Source organism: Coffea arabica, chromosome 6e (assembly GCF_036785885.1).
Source record: "Coffea arabica cultivar ET-39 chromosome 6e, Coffea Arabica ET-39 HiFi, whole genome shotgun sequence".
NCBI classification, from domain to species: domain Eukaryota; kingdom Viridiplantae; phylum Streptophyta; class Magnoliopsida; order Gentianales; family Rubiaceae; genus Coffea; species Coffea arabica.
In genome coordinates this window covers 16273329-16291574 of record NC_092321.1, presented here as the reverse complement: position 1 = coordinate 16291574, position 18246 = coordinate 16273329, and the positions used below count along the sequence as shown (strand labels likewise).

The 18246-nt window shown below is 36.2% G+C and overlaps 3 protein-coding genes across 5 annotated transcripts; 1 reads left to right on the top strand and 2 right to left on the bottom strand.

Annotated features, from left to right (window-relative positions):
- Window positions 1–3755: 3755 nt before the first annotated feature.
- On the bottom strand, window positions 3756–8775 carry LOC113694873 (tRNA-uridine aminocarboxypropyltransferase A). 2 transcript variants are annotated; one of them, XM_027213770.2, is made up of 3 exons: window positions 8288–8775; window positions 5648–6500; window positions 3756–4993 (listed from the first exon to the last, which is right to left on the bottom strand). In XM_027213770.2, the coding sequence occupies exons 1-2, from the start codon at window positions 8625–8627 to the stop codon at window positions 6067–6069; spliced, it is 774 nt and encodes a 257-aa protein (XP_027069571.1). In that variant the 5' UTR covers window positions 8628–8775; the 3' UTR covers window positions 3756–4993; window positions 5648–6066. The 2 variants fall into 2 exon arrangements, with proteins under 2 accessions (XP_027069571.1, XP_071911547.1); XM_072055446.1 differs by having other exon boundaries at window positions 5658–6500.
- A 50-nt stretch (window positions 8776–8825) lies between these two features.
- On the top strand, window positions 8826–12605 carry LOC113694872 (protein N-terminal glutamine amidohydrolase). Its single transcript, XM_027213769.2, has 6 exons — window positions 8826–9092; window positions 9819–9924; window positions 10520–10597; window positions 10736–10866; window positions 11551–11675; window positions 11869–12605. Exons 1-6 carry the CDS (start codon window positions 8986–8988, stop codon window positions 12024–12026), a joined length of 705 nt encoding a protein of 234 aa, XP_027069570.1. The 5' UTR covers window positions 8826–8985; the 3' UTR covers window positions 12027–12605.
- Window positions 12606–12664: 59 nt separating this feature from the next.
- Window positions 12665–16648, bottom strand: LOC113694870 (cytoplasmic tRNA 2-thiolation protein 2). 2 transcript variants are annotated; one of them, XM_027213767.2, is made up of 7 exons: window positions 16114–16647; window positions 15270–15618; window positions 15091–15177; window positions 14579–14700; window positions 14340–14418; window positions 13734–14128; window positions 12665–13206 (listed from the first exon to the last, which is right to left on the bottom strand). In XM_027213767.2, exons 1-7 carry the CDS (start codon window positions 16503–16505, stop codon window positions 13158–13160), a joined length of 1473 nt encoding a protein of 490 aa, XP_027069568.1. In that variant the 5' UTR covers window positions 16506–16647; the 3' UTR covers window positions 12665–13157. The 2 variants fall into 2 exon arrangements, with proteins under 2 accessions (XP_027069568.1, XP_027069569.1); XM_027213768.2 differs by lacking the exon at window positions 15091–15177 and having other exon boundaries at window positions 16114–16648.
- Between the last annotated feature and the right edge of the window lie 1598 nt (window positions 16649–18246).

Here is an 18246-nt window from a genome sequence, read left to right as displayed (position 1 = left end):
GAATCAAGTCGAGCCGAACTCGAGCTCGAGTTCGAGCTCGAAAAAAAATAAAAAATAATTATTTTATTTTTAAAAAAAAAAATAATATTTTTTCTTAATAAATAATAAAATATTAAGGATATATACGTAATTTTACTATAAAAATAAAAAATAAAAAAATATATATAATATACGTAATTTTATTATTAAATAAAAAAAAATAAAAAAAATATATATATATACCCAAGCTCGCGAGCCTAACGAGCTTAATATTCTGAGCTCGAGCTCGACTCGAGCCGCTCGCGAACGGCTCGATTCGTTTGCAGCCCTAGTCGACATCAACCAACGAGATAGAGAGGGACTTTGCTTTGAGGGAAATATAAGCTTAATTCACACACGTAAATTGTTTGCCAAGTAATTTTTTTCTATCAACTTTCTCCCAAGTCCAAGAAGATATAGAAAAGCAAAAAAAAAAAAAAAAATCCTACATAAATAATAACTAGCTGGTGATTGTGATATGACCTTTGTGTTGTATCTACACGTATATGTATGCACGTCTATGCATGTAGTTATACATGTGTTGTGTATAATTGTATATGCATGTATTATGAATACTAAGTGTATATATATGCAGTACATATAACTGGCAATATATGTAGAAAACGACAGCATTTTTTTCGGCAAAACAGAGAGATTTTGGAAGGAAGGGTACAAAGAAGTTTTTTTGTCTCAAGACTTCAAGAATCCAAACTGACAAACACCGGGAATGGCATGTTCGCATGTTTGTCATGTCATTTCATGGCTCATCACAGTTTGGCAGTTAGAGTTACCCTCACGCTTCTTGTCATCTTATCTGAGTACATATGGTCAATAGCAGCACAGCCTAGTCAACGGGGCAAAGGCCTGCACAAAAGAGTAAACAAGAGCTAGGGATTGAGGTCGGAAATTTGAGGTCCATCCAGGCTCAAGTTGAAAACAATTCCAGTGAATATGCTTGTAAACTGTTGAGATGTCTGTTTGTGTTACTTTTTGCAGAATCCAAATGGATATTTATAGATGTGTTTGAGGTGGTGTTATCCAAACCCGGACTGGACCAGTCGGTTCGATCATGAACCCATCTTCTTCCCGAATTAGTTAGTAGCACAAAATCGTTCTGTCAAAAATTAGTCAAAACCATAAAAAATTTGCCACAATCATTGACTCGATTCATTTGTTTTATCAGTTTTTTAACTTTTCTTTCTTGTTTTTTCCAAACATAATTTAAGTTACCTAAATTGTAAAACTTTCATTTATTAATAGGAATAAAAAAAATGCCATCACTTAGTATAAACACCAAAAACACTCATGCCCCATAATGATCTCTAAACCAAGAAGTTTTCGACCCTATCATCATCAATTTATCATTAGTGATTCCAACTTGCATTAGAAAGCCATATTCCAAACAAAAAGATCTCAAATTGGGTACGATTTATTTTAATTTAGTTTTTGAGAATGGACATATTTTAGACATGAATTCACATTTTTATATATAATTTTTAAGCGTATATTTAATTGCAAGCCTAATATTTTTGGAACATTTTGCATAGTTGGCCGAAATATAACTAAGAATTTAATTTCAATATTTTTAAAACTTATAAAGATATAAAATAATTATGACATCAAGCTAATGTCAACGGATTTTTTAGAACAGTTCGACCGATCAGACTAGTTGACCCCTAACCTAATAATTTAATGGAACCGGTATCCGGTTTTAGGTGGCAAATGCTGCCTATGTTATTTAGATACTTATGTCCCTAGTGAGTGACGCTTCCATTATGTAACAAGAAATTATTAGATATTATGTATATATATCATTACATAAGATCACATATTCAAATTTCAGTACTAACATGAGGATTGTATTCGTAAGCAATTTGTAAAAACTCTTAGACCTATGATCCCAAAAGCATGTCATGTGAATGTGATAGTAATTGAAGCTAAATTTATATAAACTTTTTATTGCAAAAAAAAAAAGGAAGTATCATAATAGAGTTTCCAAATTTCATAAGTACTACGGTGCACGAAATCCGTTCAGTCTATTAGTGTTTCAAAAGATGGAACCTTGTGTTTTCTCTTTTTCTTTTTTGTTTTGGGCAAAATAAAGCTCAAGATGGGCGAAAGATCATCCATTTTAAGGCCACGGTGGGTTACTGCCCTCTCAACGACAAATCGCTTGTAGCCAAACTCGAATCCAAAGTTCTACACTATTAGACAAGGTAAATAAACTTTGACAGCAAAAATTTTCTATTCAAAAAATCCTTTTCAACTTCTAAAAGAAGCCATATATGAGTTTTAACATCACTGGTACTGCACAATCATCAGCTTCACATCAAAATCTAAGAGCATTTTGGATGGAGATTATTTGCCATTTTTTTTTATCATGAATATATTTTTCAATCATTTTTTAATTTTATATACGTCACATTTAAAAAATGTTATAATATTTTTCACAAAATTATCCCAAATAATCTGCTATTCAAACACACTTAGTTCAAAAAATACAAAGAAAACATGTACTTCAATCCTATTATTTGGGTGCTAAATTAGCAAACTAGTCCTCAGTTTATATTAACCTTTTTGTTAAAAACTAAAAACTTTTGAAAATTTGATTGCGCTGTTATAGCATTTGACAACTAGACGGCTGTGACCTTTTTCTGAGTTTTTCATCAGAAAAAGGAAAAAAAAAAAGAATAAAATCTTGACACTTCACCAGATACCACATAAAACTGTATAAATAACCATCAAATATGAAATGACCTATTTTTTTGGAAATCAACTTCCTCATCTTTGATAGCTCTAGGAACAGTAACCATTAATTGATGGAACTTACCATGCATGTTGTATTGGGATATCAAAGATTTAAATGCATGTTGTCTGGCCCTTTGCCCTTTGCGCATCTCCAGCCACATGGGAGGTTAAACTAGGACTTTTGGGGCAGGCAGGACATATTTAAAATGTTTTAAAGCTCTACGGCTATTATTTTAAGGGTCGTTTGGGGTTGCGGTAATATATTGAAAAATACTTTCTTAATAGAGTTTTTGTTTAAATTTATAAAGTACTTATTAAATGCTTTTAAAGTATGTTGTTTTGAAACATAGTTCAGTAAGTATACTTACTGTATTAGATAATGTGTGATTTGAAAGTTTTTAAATATATTTATCTCTTTATTTAGTTTATAATATAGAATAAAATGATTAAATTTAATATTTTAATTTTTAAATCACAAAAGTATCAAATTTGAACTCTTGCTAAAAGTACTTTCACACCAAAAATTTTATTTCTAATTTTATGGAACGATATTCACCAAACGCCTTAAAAGTACTTTTTAACACTTAAAAATGTTTTTTGTCCAAAAGCACCGCAATTGAAACGGGACCTAAATATAAAAATATCATGGGCCCTTCATTAAAAAAAAATCTTGGGCCATGATGAGAAAGCATATAGGGCCTCCAGCAGGCAGCGTAACTAAAAGTGATGAATGGAAGGGTTAAAATTCCAATTTGAAGTTTGGTTGCTTCTCTGAAGAAGCATTAAGGGCACCATAGGTCCACAAAGTTGATCTTTCCCTAACGAATTAGTACAATAATTAAACACCTCCATGATGTAGAAAAATAGAAACCCTCTGCTAAAACAATTTCAAAAGTGGACAAATACATAGTGTTATAAAGGTAATAATAATTCCTTTTCATTTTTAGTTGTGTACACATACTATTATAAAATACATACACAAATAGAGATTAGAGTATAACTTTTATCCAGTCGGATTTTTCTACAATAATAAAAACGTGTTCAGATATGCGCTAAATATGTTACACTCGTGAAAAATTCACAGGACAAGTTCCTTTTGTCTCCTAAAGTTTCTGTAGTGATCAAGAATCGTACATGCTGAACCCAACCAATTGCCTAACCTCTCCATCTTCACCAAACCCATCCTTAAAAGAGTAATAACTAGTTTTGGCAGTTATATAGAGCACTTCAACAAAGTTAATAAATGCTTGTTTCATGTTTTGACATTGCTAGATGCCCCAAATCTTCTTTCGTTCCTCAACAGGGAAGACAGACTAAAACTATTGTCAGCTTAGAGTGATAATAGGTATTGCTTTTATAGCAACTACTAATTCCTGGCAATGCTCTGAATTGCAGAAGGAACTGCCAACTGCTGCTTCATTTACTTACACTCAGAGCCAAGGCAGTAAAGGTTGGTGGTTGCATCAAACTCTTCAAATTTCTTTTTGACTGTTCAAACTGTTCATCCACCACCTATTTAGTAATACTAACATGTTCAGATCAAAATTCACTAGGACCAGCAGCAGACAAAAACAGGCGTCACATTTACCAGTTAATAAATGGTAGGTGCAAGAAAAGACCACCGGAATTCCTAAAGAACTGGAGACTATTAGGAACTGTGTGTACTGAAAATAAATGGTAGTGGAAGAGGACTCTGCTTCATAAACTTTCCCCTCCATTTTTTCTGTTTACCACGCTCCATTCTGGAAAGCTCCCCTTCCTGATAAAACATGGCCATGTGGGGAGTTAACAGCAATACAATGTCATGGAATTGGTGAGGGCGGCGAAAAAAGTTGGGAAACCGATAGTAACAAATAGGAATGAATAACAGGATAGATAAAGCTCCAGTTCCATCAAGTGCTTGCACCAGCAAAAGGTAAGATAAAGGAAACGAGGGGCCCCCACCACCTGCCTGATAAGTGCAACATAGGTCCCCAATTCCGGTTAAAGAACCAAGTCCACCAAGAAATGTGCCAATCAAGCACAATCATATACAACTCCAAGTAGAATAGTGGATCACACCAATCGAACACAAGGTATGTCTGGCGCGAAAAGGATAATAAGCAGAACACTCACAATCCTGTGACATAAAACAGTCATGATTGAGTATAATGCTTCCTGAATCTCCATTCTGCGGTTCAGAAGGTTAAATAGGTTATGTGATTGGAGGCCCAAAGACAAGTCTTTCCTGCAAAATAAAATCCAGTCAATGGCACACATCATAATCTGCAGCATGTCATCTCTGAACAAGAAATTTAACATTGAAAAGACCTACAAAGACCAAAAATCACATAAGGATCACATTTAAATGCAGCAATGCCTTCATCAGCACTATACAGAAGGATGGTGGGATGGAGGAACCGAGCAAACTAACAAAAGTTCTCTTTCTTTAATTGGGTAACTAACAACCAAGGATACACCATTTTAGGCATCAAATGTTTAGAAAAGATGGGCCAAAAAAAGGGGCATATACCAAATTTATCTAAAGAGGAAAAACAAATGAACAATGCATGCTGTGAGACCAAATAACCAATATATCGTTTTCTGGCACCATGATGCCAGTTAGTAGCTATAATGTGATACTAAGTATTGAAAACTATCAGAGAAGGTAAACTGGCAGACAAGCTATGCATCAGTCTCTAACACCTCTGATGACCAACACAGTAATAAGATGACTATATAGCAGCAGGGAATTATCAAATAAGAAGAAAAGGATACTCAGCAACCACAAACAAAAAAAAAAAAAAAAATCAATCGAGACCCAAGTCTGTACTAGAACATGACATACAACCAAAAAATTAAACGCAATAAAAATGGAGAACAAATATGAATCAGCAGTGACCTGCACAAACCATTCATGCAAGTCATTGTCTATTTGCTGCATCCTTTTTGAACTAGTAAGAACTGTTTCTGCTTGAGGCATTTGATGGATAAGGAAGGAACTCATCTATGCTCTTTTAACCTCAACAAAAGTTGACTCAGACCTGATTGCTTCATGTGAAACCCCATCATAAACCTGTATGCACTTCTTAGCTAGTGAGACCACTTAGTGTTTTCTTTGGAGTTTAGATTAATAAAATCCCCATACGATCATCCAAAAAAATGCAGCTAAATATTTAATCTATAACAAATCAAGCACCACACTCCAATAATGCTTCCAAGCACCATCAGTGAAATGTCTGAAAGCCATTTTACAAAGCTGCTGCCAAGACCTTCTTGAAAATCAGTTGCAGATACTCAAAACTGCCAAATTCAAGAAACTCAATTCCTTTTCTTATCATCTTCTTTAGTCTTCTTAAGTACCTTTGGCCTTGGCTTCACGGGCTTCAAGAAAGAAACTTGAAATTTAACCATAGCTCCCAAAACTTCAGTTAAAATTGATTCAATCTCAAGTCCATTAGGCTCAAAAAGCCGTAAACAACGTGCAACTGCCTCCATCGTACTCATGCAACCACTAAAAGGTTCCTTCCTAAGAGTCAAATCTGATTCAAATATTGTCCCACCCTCAATCCTATCATCATAGTCCAGGCAAGCCTGAATGGCAAACTTGGACAAGAATGATAAACTTGCATGCAACATCTCCTTGGCGTGCTTCCAGGTTCCATCAAATACCACCAGAACACAGTTAATCATGTCAGAATCACCTGCTGATGAATTTGGCAGTTTAAACTCCGCTAGTGGTAATGCATCTTTTCCTGAAAAATCACATCAATGATACAACATTATAAGCTAACAGCTCAAATTAAAGTTTGTATGGAATTTGATATATTCAATTGCGAAAGAAGAAGGGAACCGAAATAATGGTCTCAGGCATAAGTCAGTAATATATCAAAGAGTGTCAAGAAGCCAATCTTACAGGTCTGCATCTTATTCTTAAACTTTTTTTATTTCACAGAGTTTTTGTTGTAAATGATAGAAACTCTGATAATCCATCCGGAGTAATAAGGTATAAAACCATATTAAAATTCTGACAAAGATTTCAAACCTTTCTACCAAAAATAGTCTTGTTCTGTTTTCTACACAAAGATCATCATATAGCTTCGTCATATAGTTTACCTACTACTGATGAAGGAAGTCGGATCATTAGGATCCCCCACTGAAGGGTGAGGCGGAAGGGGTTCTTTGTACCCCTACCCTGGTCAAAACCGCTTGGTGCTAAACCCATGTATGTATACCGAAGAGCAGTATGGTAATTTTTGCATCAATATCTATTGCCTTCTACAACCATCAAAAAAGACATCGCATTGAGTTTCTCAAAGTTGGTCATCAACCCAATTAAACTAAGAAAGTGAATGTCAAAAGTGCAACTTGCATCAAAGACATCTAATCTGCAGGAACCCGAGGCGGCTAAACCGACTTTCTGGGCGCTGACTTCTCTGAGTCCTCTTCTTGGGAGGAGTGCACTTCTTCTCTTGGGTTGCCTTCCCCAATCAGTCCCTTGCTTCTAGACCTTAAAATATTTCCTTCTCACTTGGTGGAGGAGACATCTGCAGATGGATGCCCCAACCTATATTTTGTTTGGGCGGACGGACCCTTATCTCAAAAAACTTGAATTTAATTAGAAACTTCGGAAATCAGATCCATGGAAGTTATCTACCCAGATGCATGCCTAACTTCGGAATAAATAACTGCTTGAAGCATTGATTTAGAAAGAGTACTAACTATGCTATCTCCATCTCAAATCAGTCACTCAGCTGTAGTAACAAAATTTTCAGTGTACTCCATGAAAGTTACGTTTATGGTGTCCTTCCTGATCTCAATTTCTTATTTTATTTCTTTTCACCTAAAATGCTGTATAAAACCAAAACTGGAAAAAAGAGTTGATAATCAGAATCCCATCAACTTAAAAAAGCAAATACTTCTTCAATCTGCAATTGATATCCCAGCCATGCAAGCTTGTCCACCTAAAATATATTTTGTCTCAATCAACCCTCATTTTTTTTCCGATTCATGCGCCACATTGCAAAAGCTAAATCTATCATTACTTGCTTCACAATCTCAAAGAATTGATTTGAAAACGAAGTTATGATTTTTACCCGACAAAGGAAGCAATTTACTAAACAAACTATAACTCAGTCCTTGGAAACTCTAATTCACACTCATCTCCACTTTTCATTGCAACAAACAAGGATCCAAACTAAATTAAAACATTTCTGGCACATGATTATATTAATTTAACAACTTCATTGGCAAAATTTTTTTTGAAAATTGATTCCTTGGTCATCGATTGGGCTGGCCAGCGGACCAATTGTTTGACACAACTAAATTCAAAAACAATTTAGAATGTCATCATTTTCTTTAGCAATTGCACAATTCAATTTTGGACAAGCATAAATCATAAATTCCATTTCAATTATTTGCACAAAAATTCAATAAAAATTAGGCAAATTCCAAGAGGTGCAACTTTACAGCACAAGGTACAATGACAAAAACTAATTCTGAAATGAGTGATAAAAAGAGCAATCAGGGAACATTCCCATACCAGGAAAAAGGTAAATTGTTCGGAACGGCAAATCAGGGTTTTCAACGGCAAAGTCATGTAGAGAATCGAGAAGCTCGGAGTCGCCGTAGCGTAACTTTCTTCCGACTATAACTTCACAGTTGTCGAGGCATTTTTTTAAGACGGGGACGGTGGCAAGCTTGTGGCGTTGCTCGTGAGGGTGGTGTAGAATCACGATCTTCGTGAGGGTTGGGATGGGTTTTTTGGGAATCGTGTCGCAGAGGCAGACATTTATTGGCCTCTCGCAGCCTTTCTCGCACAATCTCCGCCGCGGTTGGTGGTGGTCTTCGACTGCAGCGGTGGCTTGGTTATCTAGCTCCATTGCCAAGAAATCTATGAGACTTGAGAGCCCAATTGGAATTTTCACTAAAAGCTTGCGGCGAATTGTAAGGAGGATGATCTTGAATAAATTGGACACAGAAGCGTGGTCACGTGGCTATAGTATTTCCGCGCCTTTGAGTTCAGAACTTTTCCCACCCCCACACACTTCTTTTTTTTTTTTTTTTTTTCCTTTCCTTTTTAAAGTGAAACAAAATCTCCATACATCGCACTAGGCAGCAGGCAGAAGGCAGCACCTTCCTCCTCGTCTTTCAACTGATACCATTTTCGCTTTTGCGGCGTTCATCAGAGTTCTTCAGCCAGACTGCAGAAAATTAAAAAAAAAGGGAAGGAAAAAGAAAATGACGACTTCTTCAAAATTTGATGCACCCCCATCATCATCGTCGAAAGCATCTTCAGTCACAGGACCTGTAGAAGCTTCTCAGTTTCTTCACACCCCTAAATACTGGTTCATCTCCTCTTCTCTCTCATGCCCTGATGTAACATAAATGTTTGATATTATAAAGGTGCTTGAACCTAAACGTTTCTGTGATTCAGAAAACAAGATGTTATTGCATTATGAGGAAGCCCTTTTGATTTAAAGGCATAATTTATGTGTATTTAATGGGTCTGATCAGTATTATATATGTTTTAGTTGTTCTGGCTTTTCCTTTTTAATCAGTATGAAGTATCCACCACGTTGTTTAACAATTAAGTCATGATTCTTGCTGAGGAAATATCTGCTAATTAACTGTTCTCCGAGATGGTTTTGGATGTATTACGCAAGGATTGGATAATTAGGAAATTTTGGCTGTGGGTGTTTCTTGCTGGCCTAGAGAAAATGTGATTCTCTTTCTGGCATTTTAACAAACACGTAGTGAGGATTTGTTAGTGATTTGTTTTCTATGTAATTGCTTTAGCATCATTGATGCAGCTTGCTTGTTATATGTAATAATCATGTTTCATTTCTAGAGTCGTTGTTTATTTACTTTTTGTCCTACCTACATGGTTATCAAAGAAAAGTTAGAAGTTGAGTATTAACTTTTCTTTTTCCCAAAACAAGAATCTTGAGAAGGTAGTCTGTGGACATATATTGTTTCTGCTAAGGATTGGTAGATAGGTGTTTTATGTTGTGCTTAAACTTCATTTACTGAATTCTTTGTAATAGAGCTTTTGCTGCTGCGTACTTTTACAGTGAGGAGAACATATACTTGCTATGCAAGAAGCTATGTGCGAATGGTCTTGCTGATTCTGATGGTTCAGATTTATTTGTTGTTTTTATTTCCAACGAGAAGCAGCAGGCATGTTTTTAAGTTGATTTTATAACCTTGTTAGATTGTGTTCCCCAAGTTTGTTGATACCTAATGAATCCATTGCATTTGGACCCTTAGTACCAATTTCATATATGATATAAGCACTGTTCTTCTCCTCTTCTGCTCTGTTATATTTCAATCTTTTCTGTAGGACAGATATTAAGATTAAGTGAAGGGAATAGTATGAATTGCAACAGTTAACGGATAATTAGTAATTACTTGAGTTGAGTTTCTCGGATTGGTTGATCCATCTCTTGTAGTGCTTGTTTTACTAAAGAAGTTGTGATGCTAGGTGCGCCCAATTATGACGATGGCATGGAAGGAAAAATTTTAGGATATAAACTAGCGTGAGATTTAGACTGGAGATTCATGGATTATATTTTGCAATGGCAATAACATGGCCAAGTCCCTGCACAACACTAGTATAAGCCAAGTTTACAAATATACTATGCCATTGGAAATTATGGCTTTTTTTAAAAATTTTTTGGATTGGTCCAAAAATTCAATTTTATTTCATGAATGGCGTGCATAATTACTAATTTTATCAGACCAGCTCATCTGATGAGTGATGACTCTTTTGCAGATTCCACTGTGGCATCAGAAAGCAAGCCAGAGAGCAGATGGGGTTGTTTTGTGGGATTATCATGTTATTTGTGTACAGGTGAGTGGATGTTATCACTTTATCTTGACAGTGGTTGGGTCATTCTGGTCTAAATTGTACTAGTGAAGAATTTAGTTATGAGGAACTTATTTATCTCTCCTCTTAATGAAGATATGATATTGTAGTGTCTGACTGCAGAAAAGAAAAGATGGAAGCTCCTCTCATATGGTGTGGGACTTAGATTCAACTCTTCCCTTTCCATCTCGTCTGGCTTCTTATGTTGCTGAAACTTTCCGTCCATCTTTCAAACTATTCTCAGAGTTTCAGAGGTAAATAAATGACTCTGAGTGCTCTGTTAAATTTGTTATTGGGACATACGTGTGGGGTGAATGTTAATCTAGATGATCTAGTGATTTATTTGGTAAGTAGCTATTTTACTATCACATGGTACCAGCTAAAGACCCTGGGGATGGCAATGGAGGGTACAATGTTTCATCATGATTGCTTGTTTCCTTTGGAAGCTTATATCTGTTCGCAATAAGCAAGCTAAATGTAGAATTTGGTGCATGTTCTAGGTAACAAATATATGTAGCAGTGCTTTGTAGGAAATAGTCTTGTTTCATATGTTTCACTTTCAATTAAACTATATTTTTAACTTAACACTATATCAGGCAGTCTCTCTGCACTTTAAGAAAATATGCTAGCATGGTTATTAGTTGATTTCACTGTGTCATATTTTTAGATTTCCTCATGCTTGTTTACAACAGTAATCCTTCCAGCAGAAACTCCGTGAATGGGATAATGATATCTATATCTTTAGCAGCTAAGTGCATTGAGAAGTATTTCTAATGCTATTGCCTAACCCCTAACCCAACTCCCCCAAACTCCCAAGCTTGAAAAATGGCGAGCACCAAAATGTGGGCATTTCTCTCTTACTTTAGTTGACTCAATGTATGCCTTGAATTCTAACCAACATTATGCTAAATTATTAGAGGGGAATTTTCAAATTTCAGGCTTTTCCGGATTGTACATGCACCAGTTCTCCTCAAATATTTTGCGTCTGACAGAAGACACATGAAAGATTCTGCGGGAAATTGGATTTCTGAGCCACCTCGTTATCAGGCCATTGTAGCTGAAGGTAATTTTTTGAACCAAAGCATTCCAGGCCTGTGGTACTAACAATAATTTGATAACTAATTGATTAAACAGACAATAGAAAGCCAGCCTCATCTAATTCAATGGCAGAAGGATAAGATGCTTCTAGGACACATCGTAGCATTTACGGTAGATCATTTGTCCTAGAAAATCAGTCAATATTTTTGGTTGTGCAGATGGAACTGTGCACAACCTGAACGACTACATAAACTTTTCAGCTGTGGAGGTGTTGGAAAATGTCGAAGCTGATTCAGTTAATGCTGTTATCAACCAAAGATTTGGCATTGTAGCGAGTGAAGGCCAACTTGAGGAGTTCTTTTCACTGATCTCCTGATGATTGGCTCAAATCGTCCCCATTTGTTGAGTTGTGTCTTTGTACAAATTCAGTCTCTTGCAATGATGCAGTATTTGCGATGCATGCATGAAGAGTAAGATCGTACTATACTTTAGGGTTGTGTCCGCTAATAATCGTCTGGTGGAGGGTGAACTCATTTTTGAAGGAACTCATTTTCCCCGTATCTCGTCACTTTCGAGCTTCTCTACTGATGCTAAGAGATGAATGTTTTATCAAAAAGAAAAGGAAGAAACGGCAAGAAAAAGGTAATGGGCGAAGTGCTATAATTTCCCCAATGGATTTCTGCTTGCCAGAATGTGATACAGACTATCACTCTGCTGATCAAGAATGCTTACCCACCCTCTCACTAGTGCAAAATAAGGTAGGTATTTGTAATAGAGGAAACTTATGAGCATGTTATTTAAGCATCGTGTTGGCTTCCCATTTTTTGCACGAGCCTACTGGTACACACACAAACTTCTCAAGGGATGCTGATCTGTATTGATTTGTAGGAACTATTTGGTCTGAAAAACAGTTGCTTGTGAATGATATTGTCACATAGCTCATATTTTAATGCTAGAGCAATTTTTACGAAAAATAACAAAATTACCCATTTCAAGTCCAAATGCAATATTGAATTGAGAAGCAAAAATTTGGCAATTTATTCAAAAACTATTATGACATCAAAATTTGAGCTGTTTAGCATCAGACATGTTCTCCAATAATTCAGACAATAATAAAGTTTCAATTTACAGGTTTCTCGCGATGTGCACATAAGGACGTATAAAGAATGAGCCAATGTCTTCTAGCAATGGCAAAGCAAAACCATGTAGGAGAAAAAACCCAATTAAGATCCCGAGAAAAAGGGACCTGGAGAGAGATGCAAAGCGCCTGGTAATTCCTCACTTTACTATAAGCTGAGATGTCAAACAAGATGCCCACAAATTTTGAGGATCAAAAGGAAAAAAATTTCAACTCAATGCCCAGCTCCTGCTTCGTGTCACCATCTCCCTTTAATCTGCCCAATTGAAGGACGTGATTCAACAGGGTAAAGCATACAAGCAATCTGGCATGGCGAATCCAATCTGTTGCAACTCATTTGTCTGAGAAGACCATCATGATACCCTAGGATCAGGTTCCATCCTCAGTGTCTGAAAGCAGACAATCTTGTATCTGCTCCCTGCAAAATTAAATATATATAGCAGATATGAGAAGCAATAGCAGTAACATGCACATAGCTCTTTTTAGCTAAATTATAAGATCCAAATAACAACAATGCAGAAGAAAGTTTCCAAGATAGCAAAGGATGCACGCTGATCACCCATCAAAAGCACAGGGCAAAATTAATCTGTCTGCTTTTATTTAGATGTCCATTTAGACTTTGTCACTGTATTGTGGATAGCATCCAAATGTCATCCTTTTCGACATTAGGATTACAATTTTTTGATCTACACTATCAACTGTTCAAACACTGTTTGCAGTAAAGAAAAGCAGATGAGAAGCGTTCATCTGTAGAAAGTCAGAAACTTTTCATCCTTGTCCCTTAACATTTACAATAGCCAAAGTGATGCAAAACAAATGCAATTTTAGGATCACATACTAAGTCTTTGACACCGCATAACAAGATAAAGTAAAGGTTAACAGTTCATGTCACATGTGCTAAAGAATATTGCTCATTTCAGATGATAAAGGCAGATAATTTCTCACCTTAGCCACCTATCTTCACCAAGGCAGCTATATTCACCTCGAGCAACCATTTGTTGTGGTAGAAGTGAATAAAAGTGCTCCAGCAGAGAAATATCCTTTGGAAGAATTTGAAACTGGCAACTTGTGCAGCATCCGTTACTAATATCTTCTGCTGACATTATTTGATTCTCCAATTTGTAACTTTTGACATCAGATTTCTTGAGTGGACTATTGCAAATTCTGCAGAATGACTCCGGAGGAAGAGATTCATTAGGTTTCAAATTGTACTTTTTCTGCCGCCTTTGCGATGCCAATTGCATATTGCAGTCATCTGGCTCTGGCATTCTATTGAAATGGAATGGCGTAAGCTTTCCTGCTGTCCTAACGATAGTACTTTCTCGAGAAGGATTTTCTTCCTGAAATGGAAAGCCTAATCAGCTTCAAGGTAGATTAGCTACAATAAGCCACCTTGAACAGCTATTCAATGCCGTATAGGTGTTCTGTTGGACATTGAAGAGCAAGAGCCCAACTCAAATGACCATCAGAAACAATTCATTCTCTTAAATTCTAGTCATAGTATGTGTAAGAACCAGCTCAAAACCAAAACAAATCAATCAATAGATTCACCTGAAGCAGTTTGACAAATGAAGTAATCAAGGCATTGATGCCAGAATGATGATCATTATGAACTTCTACAGTCTTCAAACTGCCCTGCCAAATTGACATCAGTACCATCATGGTAATAATTTGAAATTAATGACAAAAATAAAAGGTTTGGAAAAGTATTATTTGAAGTCAGATTCAATTATTACACCAGGGAGAAAAAAAGCGGACAGGGAGGAGAAGCCAGAGTGCCTGTAACAAACCTGTCAAGGCTGCACATTATATTCAGCTCTTGAGCAAGACAATCACGCAGAGGAAGTATAACAGGTATCTCCCACCTTGCATCGACATATTGGATATCTGCAGCCAAAGAGTAACCTTGGCCCTGGAGAGACAAGGAAAACCATTATAGGAGCTTCCAACACCAAAACTTTTTCATAAACAACTAGTAGCTCTAAATGGTAGTGTTGACAATAAATTACTCTTAGCGTGCTCCCCCCCTCCCCCTCCCTCTCTGTGTTCTTTTCCTGAATCCTAAAAGCATCTGATTAAAAGTAGCCAAGGTTTGGGATTTTTCAGAATCATATTCCCAACTAAAAAAAGTACAAAATACACAGTACACTAAACAAGATTCCAAGTCACAAGTTGAAAACTAAATTTGCTTTATCTTGTAGCAACTAAGACCAATCATCCAAATGGGTAGTAAAAAGAATCATGGTACACTTTTACGTAGCATTTTGTTTTCACTTTCCTATTTGGGAACCTGAAAACACACCTTAACAGTTGCTTCAAGGACATGACAAGCTATCCTAGAGGTGCATGTGCCTAGCAAAATTTTGGTATATCCATTCTTGAGCGCAACCTGCACATTGAATTAGAAAGAGCTTGCAATTACAAATATGCTTTCAACAGAAACGACCTTAAAATGCATGGTACCAGATATACGGTACAAACCTTTTGTAAGGCTAACATTCGCAAATGCACCAATAGATCTTCCTTTCCAGTGACATCAGCAACAGCATTTAGCAAATCTTTCAATCTATTTCTTCCATTGTTGGAATCTGAAGAATAAATACTTTCAGTAGAAACAACATGGAACTCCTTAACTGGAGGAGCCAAATTCGAGACAACCAATCTCATTTCTTCAACTGCTTGGCTGAATTTCTCAGCAGGTATAGAAATACTCGAACTTTCATCAATAAAAGCAACCCCAACGCCAAAGACAGGCAATGATCTATCTCTACTTGCATCAAAATTCTTCTGTGCTTTCATTTGCATCTCATGAACAAACTGAAGAGCCACCCTACATGATATACAAAAACTAGCTCAGGGCTAAATATTTAAACTTGTAACACGCAAAATTCAAAACTTCGCGTGATAACTATCACTCATCCAATATATCACAAAGAAAGTACAGATTATGTGCTTCATGTAACAACATTGTCCGGGGAAATCAAGAATATCAGGATTCTCCTTTTTCTAGTATAGTTATTCTTCTTTTCAAGAATAAGGAGGACGAAGCAGAAAGGGAGAATTCGGTTGGTGAGAACCAACCATCATTCTCTAAGACAAAAGGAACAAAGACAATTTAAATACATTACTGGGCTGTATTCTAGGCTCTATTTTGTCATCATCAACAAACGTTTACTCATAAATCATCAATGAAGATTGTGTCAAACAAATCCTAAGCATGTTCAACTAAATCAACAAGAATTTTAAAGCCACAAGTATAGTCAAACAACACAAATTTAATACAAGAGCTCCTCTAGCTCAAAGAATGAAAACGAAGAAAGGGTACCTAGAAGAAGGGCCACCGGAGAAGGCGACGAGCACGTTGTCAGAAGGCGAAATCAGAGCATTAGAAGTGACGGCCAACCTAAACTTCCCGTAAAGGTTGCTCCGGAAACAATCTCCACAGAAGCGGCTGCTATCGCTAGCACCACCACCGCCTCCGCCTCCGCCGGTAACTTGAGCTGAGGCAGAGGAGGAGGAGAAGGCCGCTGCCATAGATTCTTTAAGCTTGCATTTGATGCAAAAGGCGGAATCCGAGTTCTTGCCATTGGATAAGGGCTGCTGGGTGGACTCAGTCGCCACAGCCGGCGGCGGCTGTGGAAATGGATCATCTACTCTGTCGCCGTTGTCTTCTCTGTAGCAACCGCCGGATTGGCAGGTTGCCGAATTGCAAGCCATCACACAAATAGCAGCACAAAGCCCAGCAGAGGAGCACCGGAGCACTTCCCCTGCCAATGGCCCAAAGATTAAAACCCCCCAGGGTTTTTTTTTTTTAACGTAATTTTTTCCCCTTAAACCTCAATTTCAGTTTTAATGGTCACTAAACTATGCGAGAAAAAAAAAATCCTTAGTTGTACTTAGGAAAAATATAGAAAAATATTATTTACTACTCTATATTTCGTTATTTACACATCCACCATTTGTTATATCATATAATTTAATAAATAAAAATTATATAATAAATAAATAAATAAAAATTATATAATACATATTATATAGTTTAATAAATAAAAACTATATAATAAAATAGGAGTGCTCATAACATTTATCAAAATATATAGTGCTAAAAAATCATAAATTCCGCTTCTTTAGCCCCATGCAACATGGCAAATCCGGTTACTTATTAATCTAATCTAAAAACTAAAAAGTATTCAGTGCTAAAAATCAAATATTTCGCAAACAAAGAGTGAAGGACATAGGGTTCCATTCTGGATTTCCAATTTGGTTAAAGGATCTCAGTTTAGACACCTTTTTCTTTTACTTGTGTTCTAGATTTATGTGAATTATCTTTTCTTTTTTATTTGTTGTTCTTGTTTTTAACGTTAGGAGGAAAAGCCCGCATGGCGCGCGAGAGTTTAATGCATGTGATTAGAGATAGTTAATAATTATTATTTTGTGCTTTATAATATAGGAAATGAAGTATGACAATTTTATTATGTGATATTAAACAGAAAAATCTTAAGTTACATATTGAGTCAAAAAATTTAATGTGCAACGAAATATAATTATAAGATAAGATCAACCACTTTGCCATGAACCAATTTGCATCCAACCTAGTAAAATAAAGGATCTTATACATTTCCTGCACTTTAGGGATATTAAATTCTACTATTTGGTTTCAATTTGATTTTGATACAAGGGCATTCCACCACACTATCTTGTCATATATAAGTAAGATTTGAACAATTAGCTTACTTAAAAAAATCATTGTGTCAGACTCAAGCGCTTACCATTGCACCAAAACCTATAGTTATTAGCGAAGGCGCAACTTTATTTTCTTAACCACAATGGCAGCGCAAAGCATCGTACCACGCTCGCCCAGCATGAGGGACTGCACCCCTGGGTGCCACGGGCTGGGCGGTTAGTCCTTTCGAGCCGGGATCTGAGGGATATTGCTGATTAGGCCAACACATTGCTTGTGGTATTTGGTTCTTGCAAACCAAGTTCTTGAATTTATATTGACTCCAACGACATTTAAATTATCACGAGACCTCTACATTGACTAATCAATCAATTATGAATTTATTGTATGATTTAGAAGATATACAAAGCATCTCTTTCTTGATCGTTAGGGGATCACAATCACAAAACATCAGTTTTTGAATTAGTTGCAGAGATATACAACAACTAACCTGCAAATTTAGAGGAGTAATAAAAAATGGTACTAAGGCATCTTAGTCCACTTAATTCAAGAAAACAATTAAAAGTAATGAAGTACATACTTTGAATTTGCAGCCAAATACTTTAAGTAGATAGTTAAACCTATTGGCAAACAAAATGAAGTGAAAAAATTGCCCAAATGAAATTGCCAGTAAAGTAGCAAACAATTTGAAAACTATCATAATTAATTATTAAAACAACAAAAGAAATAGATGCAATCTATAAATGGGAAAATTTATGATGATAAGCTTACCTTAAA

Bases quoted from the DNA above. Each gene is read 5' to 3' on its own strand.
- LOC113694872 (XM_027213769.2), top strand. From the start codon at position 8,986: ATGACGACTTCTTCAAAATTTGATGCACCCCCATCATCATCGTCGAAA. The intron at 9,925-10,519 runs GCATGTTTTTAA...ACTCTTTTGCAG, and splicing joins TTTCCAACGAGAAGCAGCAG to ATTCCACTGTGGCATCAGAA. The intron at 10,867-11,550 runs GTAAATAAATGA...TTCAAATTTCAG, and splicing joins CTATTCTCAGAGTTTCAGAG to GCTTTTCCGGATTGTACATG.
- LOC113694873 (XM_027213770.2), bottom strand. From the start codon at position 8,627: ATGGAGCTAGATAACCAAGCCACCGCTGCAGTCGAAGACCACCACCAA. The intron at 6,501-8,287 runs GTATGGGAATGT...GTGATTTTTCAG, and splicing joins AACAATTTACCTTTTTCCTG to GAAAAGATGCATTACCACTA.
- LOC113694870 (XM_027213767.2), bottom strand. From the start codon at position 16,505: ATGGCTTGCAATTCGGCAACCTGCCAATCCGGCGGTTGCTACAGAGAA. The intron at 14,129-14,339 runs GTGAATCTATTG...TTTCCATTTCAG, and splicing joins CATTTGTCAAACTGCTTCAG to GAAGAAAATCCTTCTCGAGA. The intron at 13,207-13,733 runs GTGAGAAATTAT...TTAATTTTGCAG, and splicing joins GGTGAAGATAGGTGGCTAAG to GGAGCAGATACAAGATTGTC.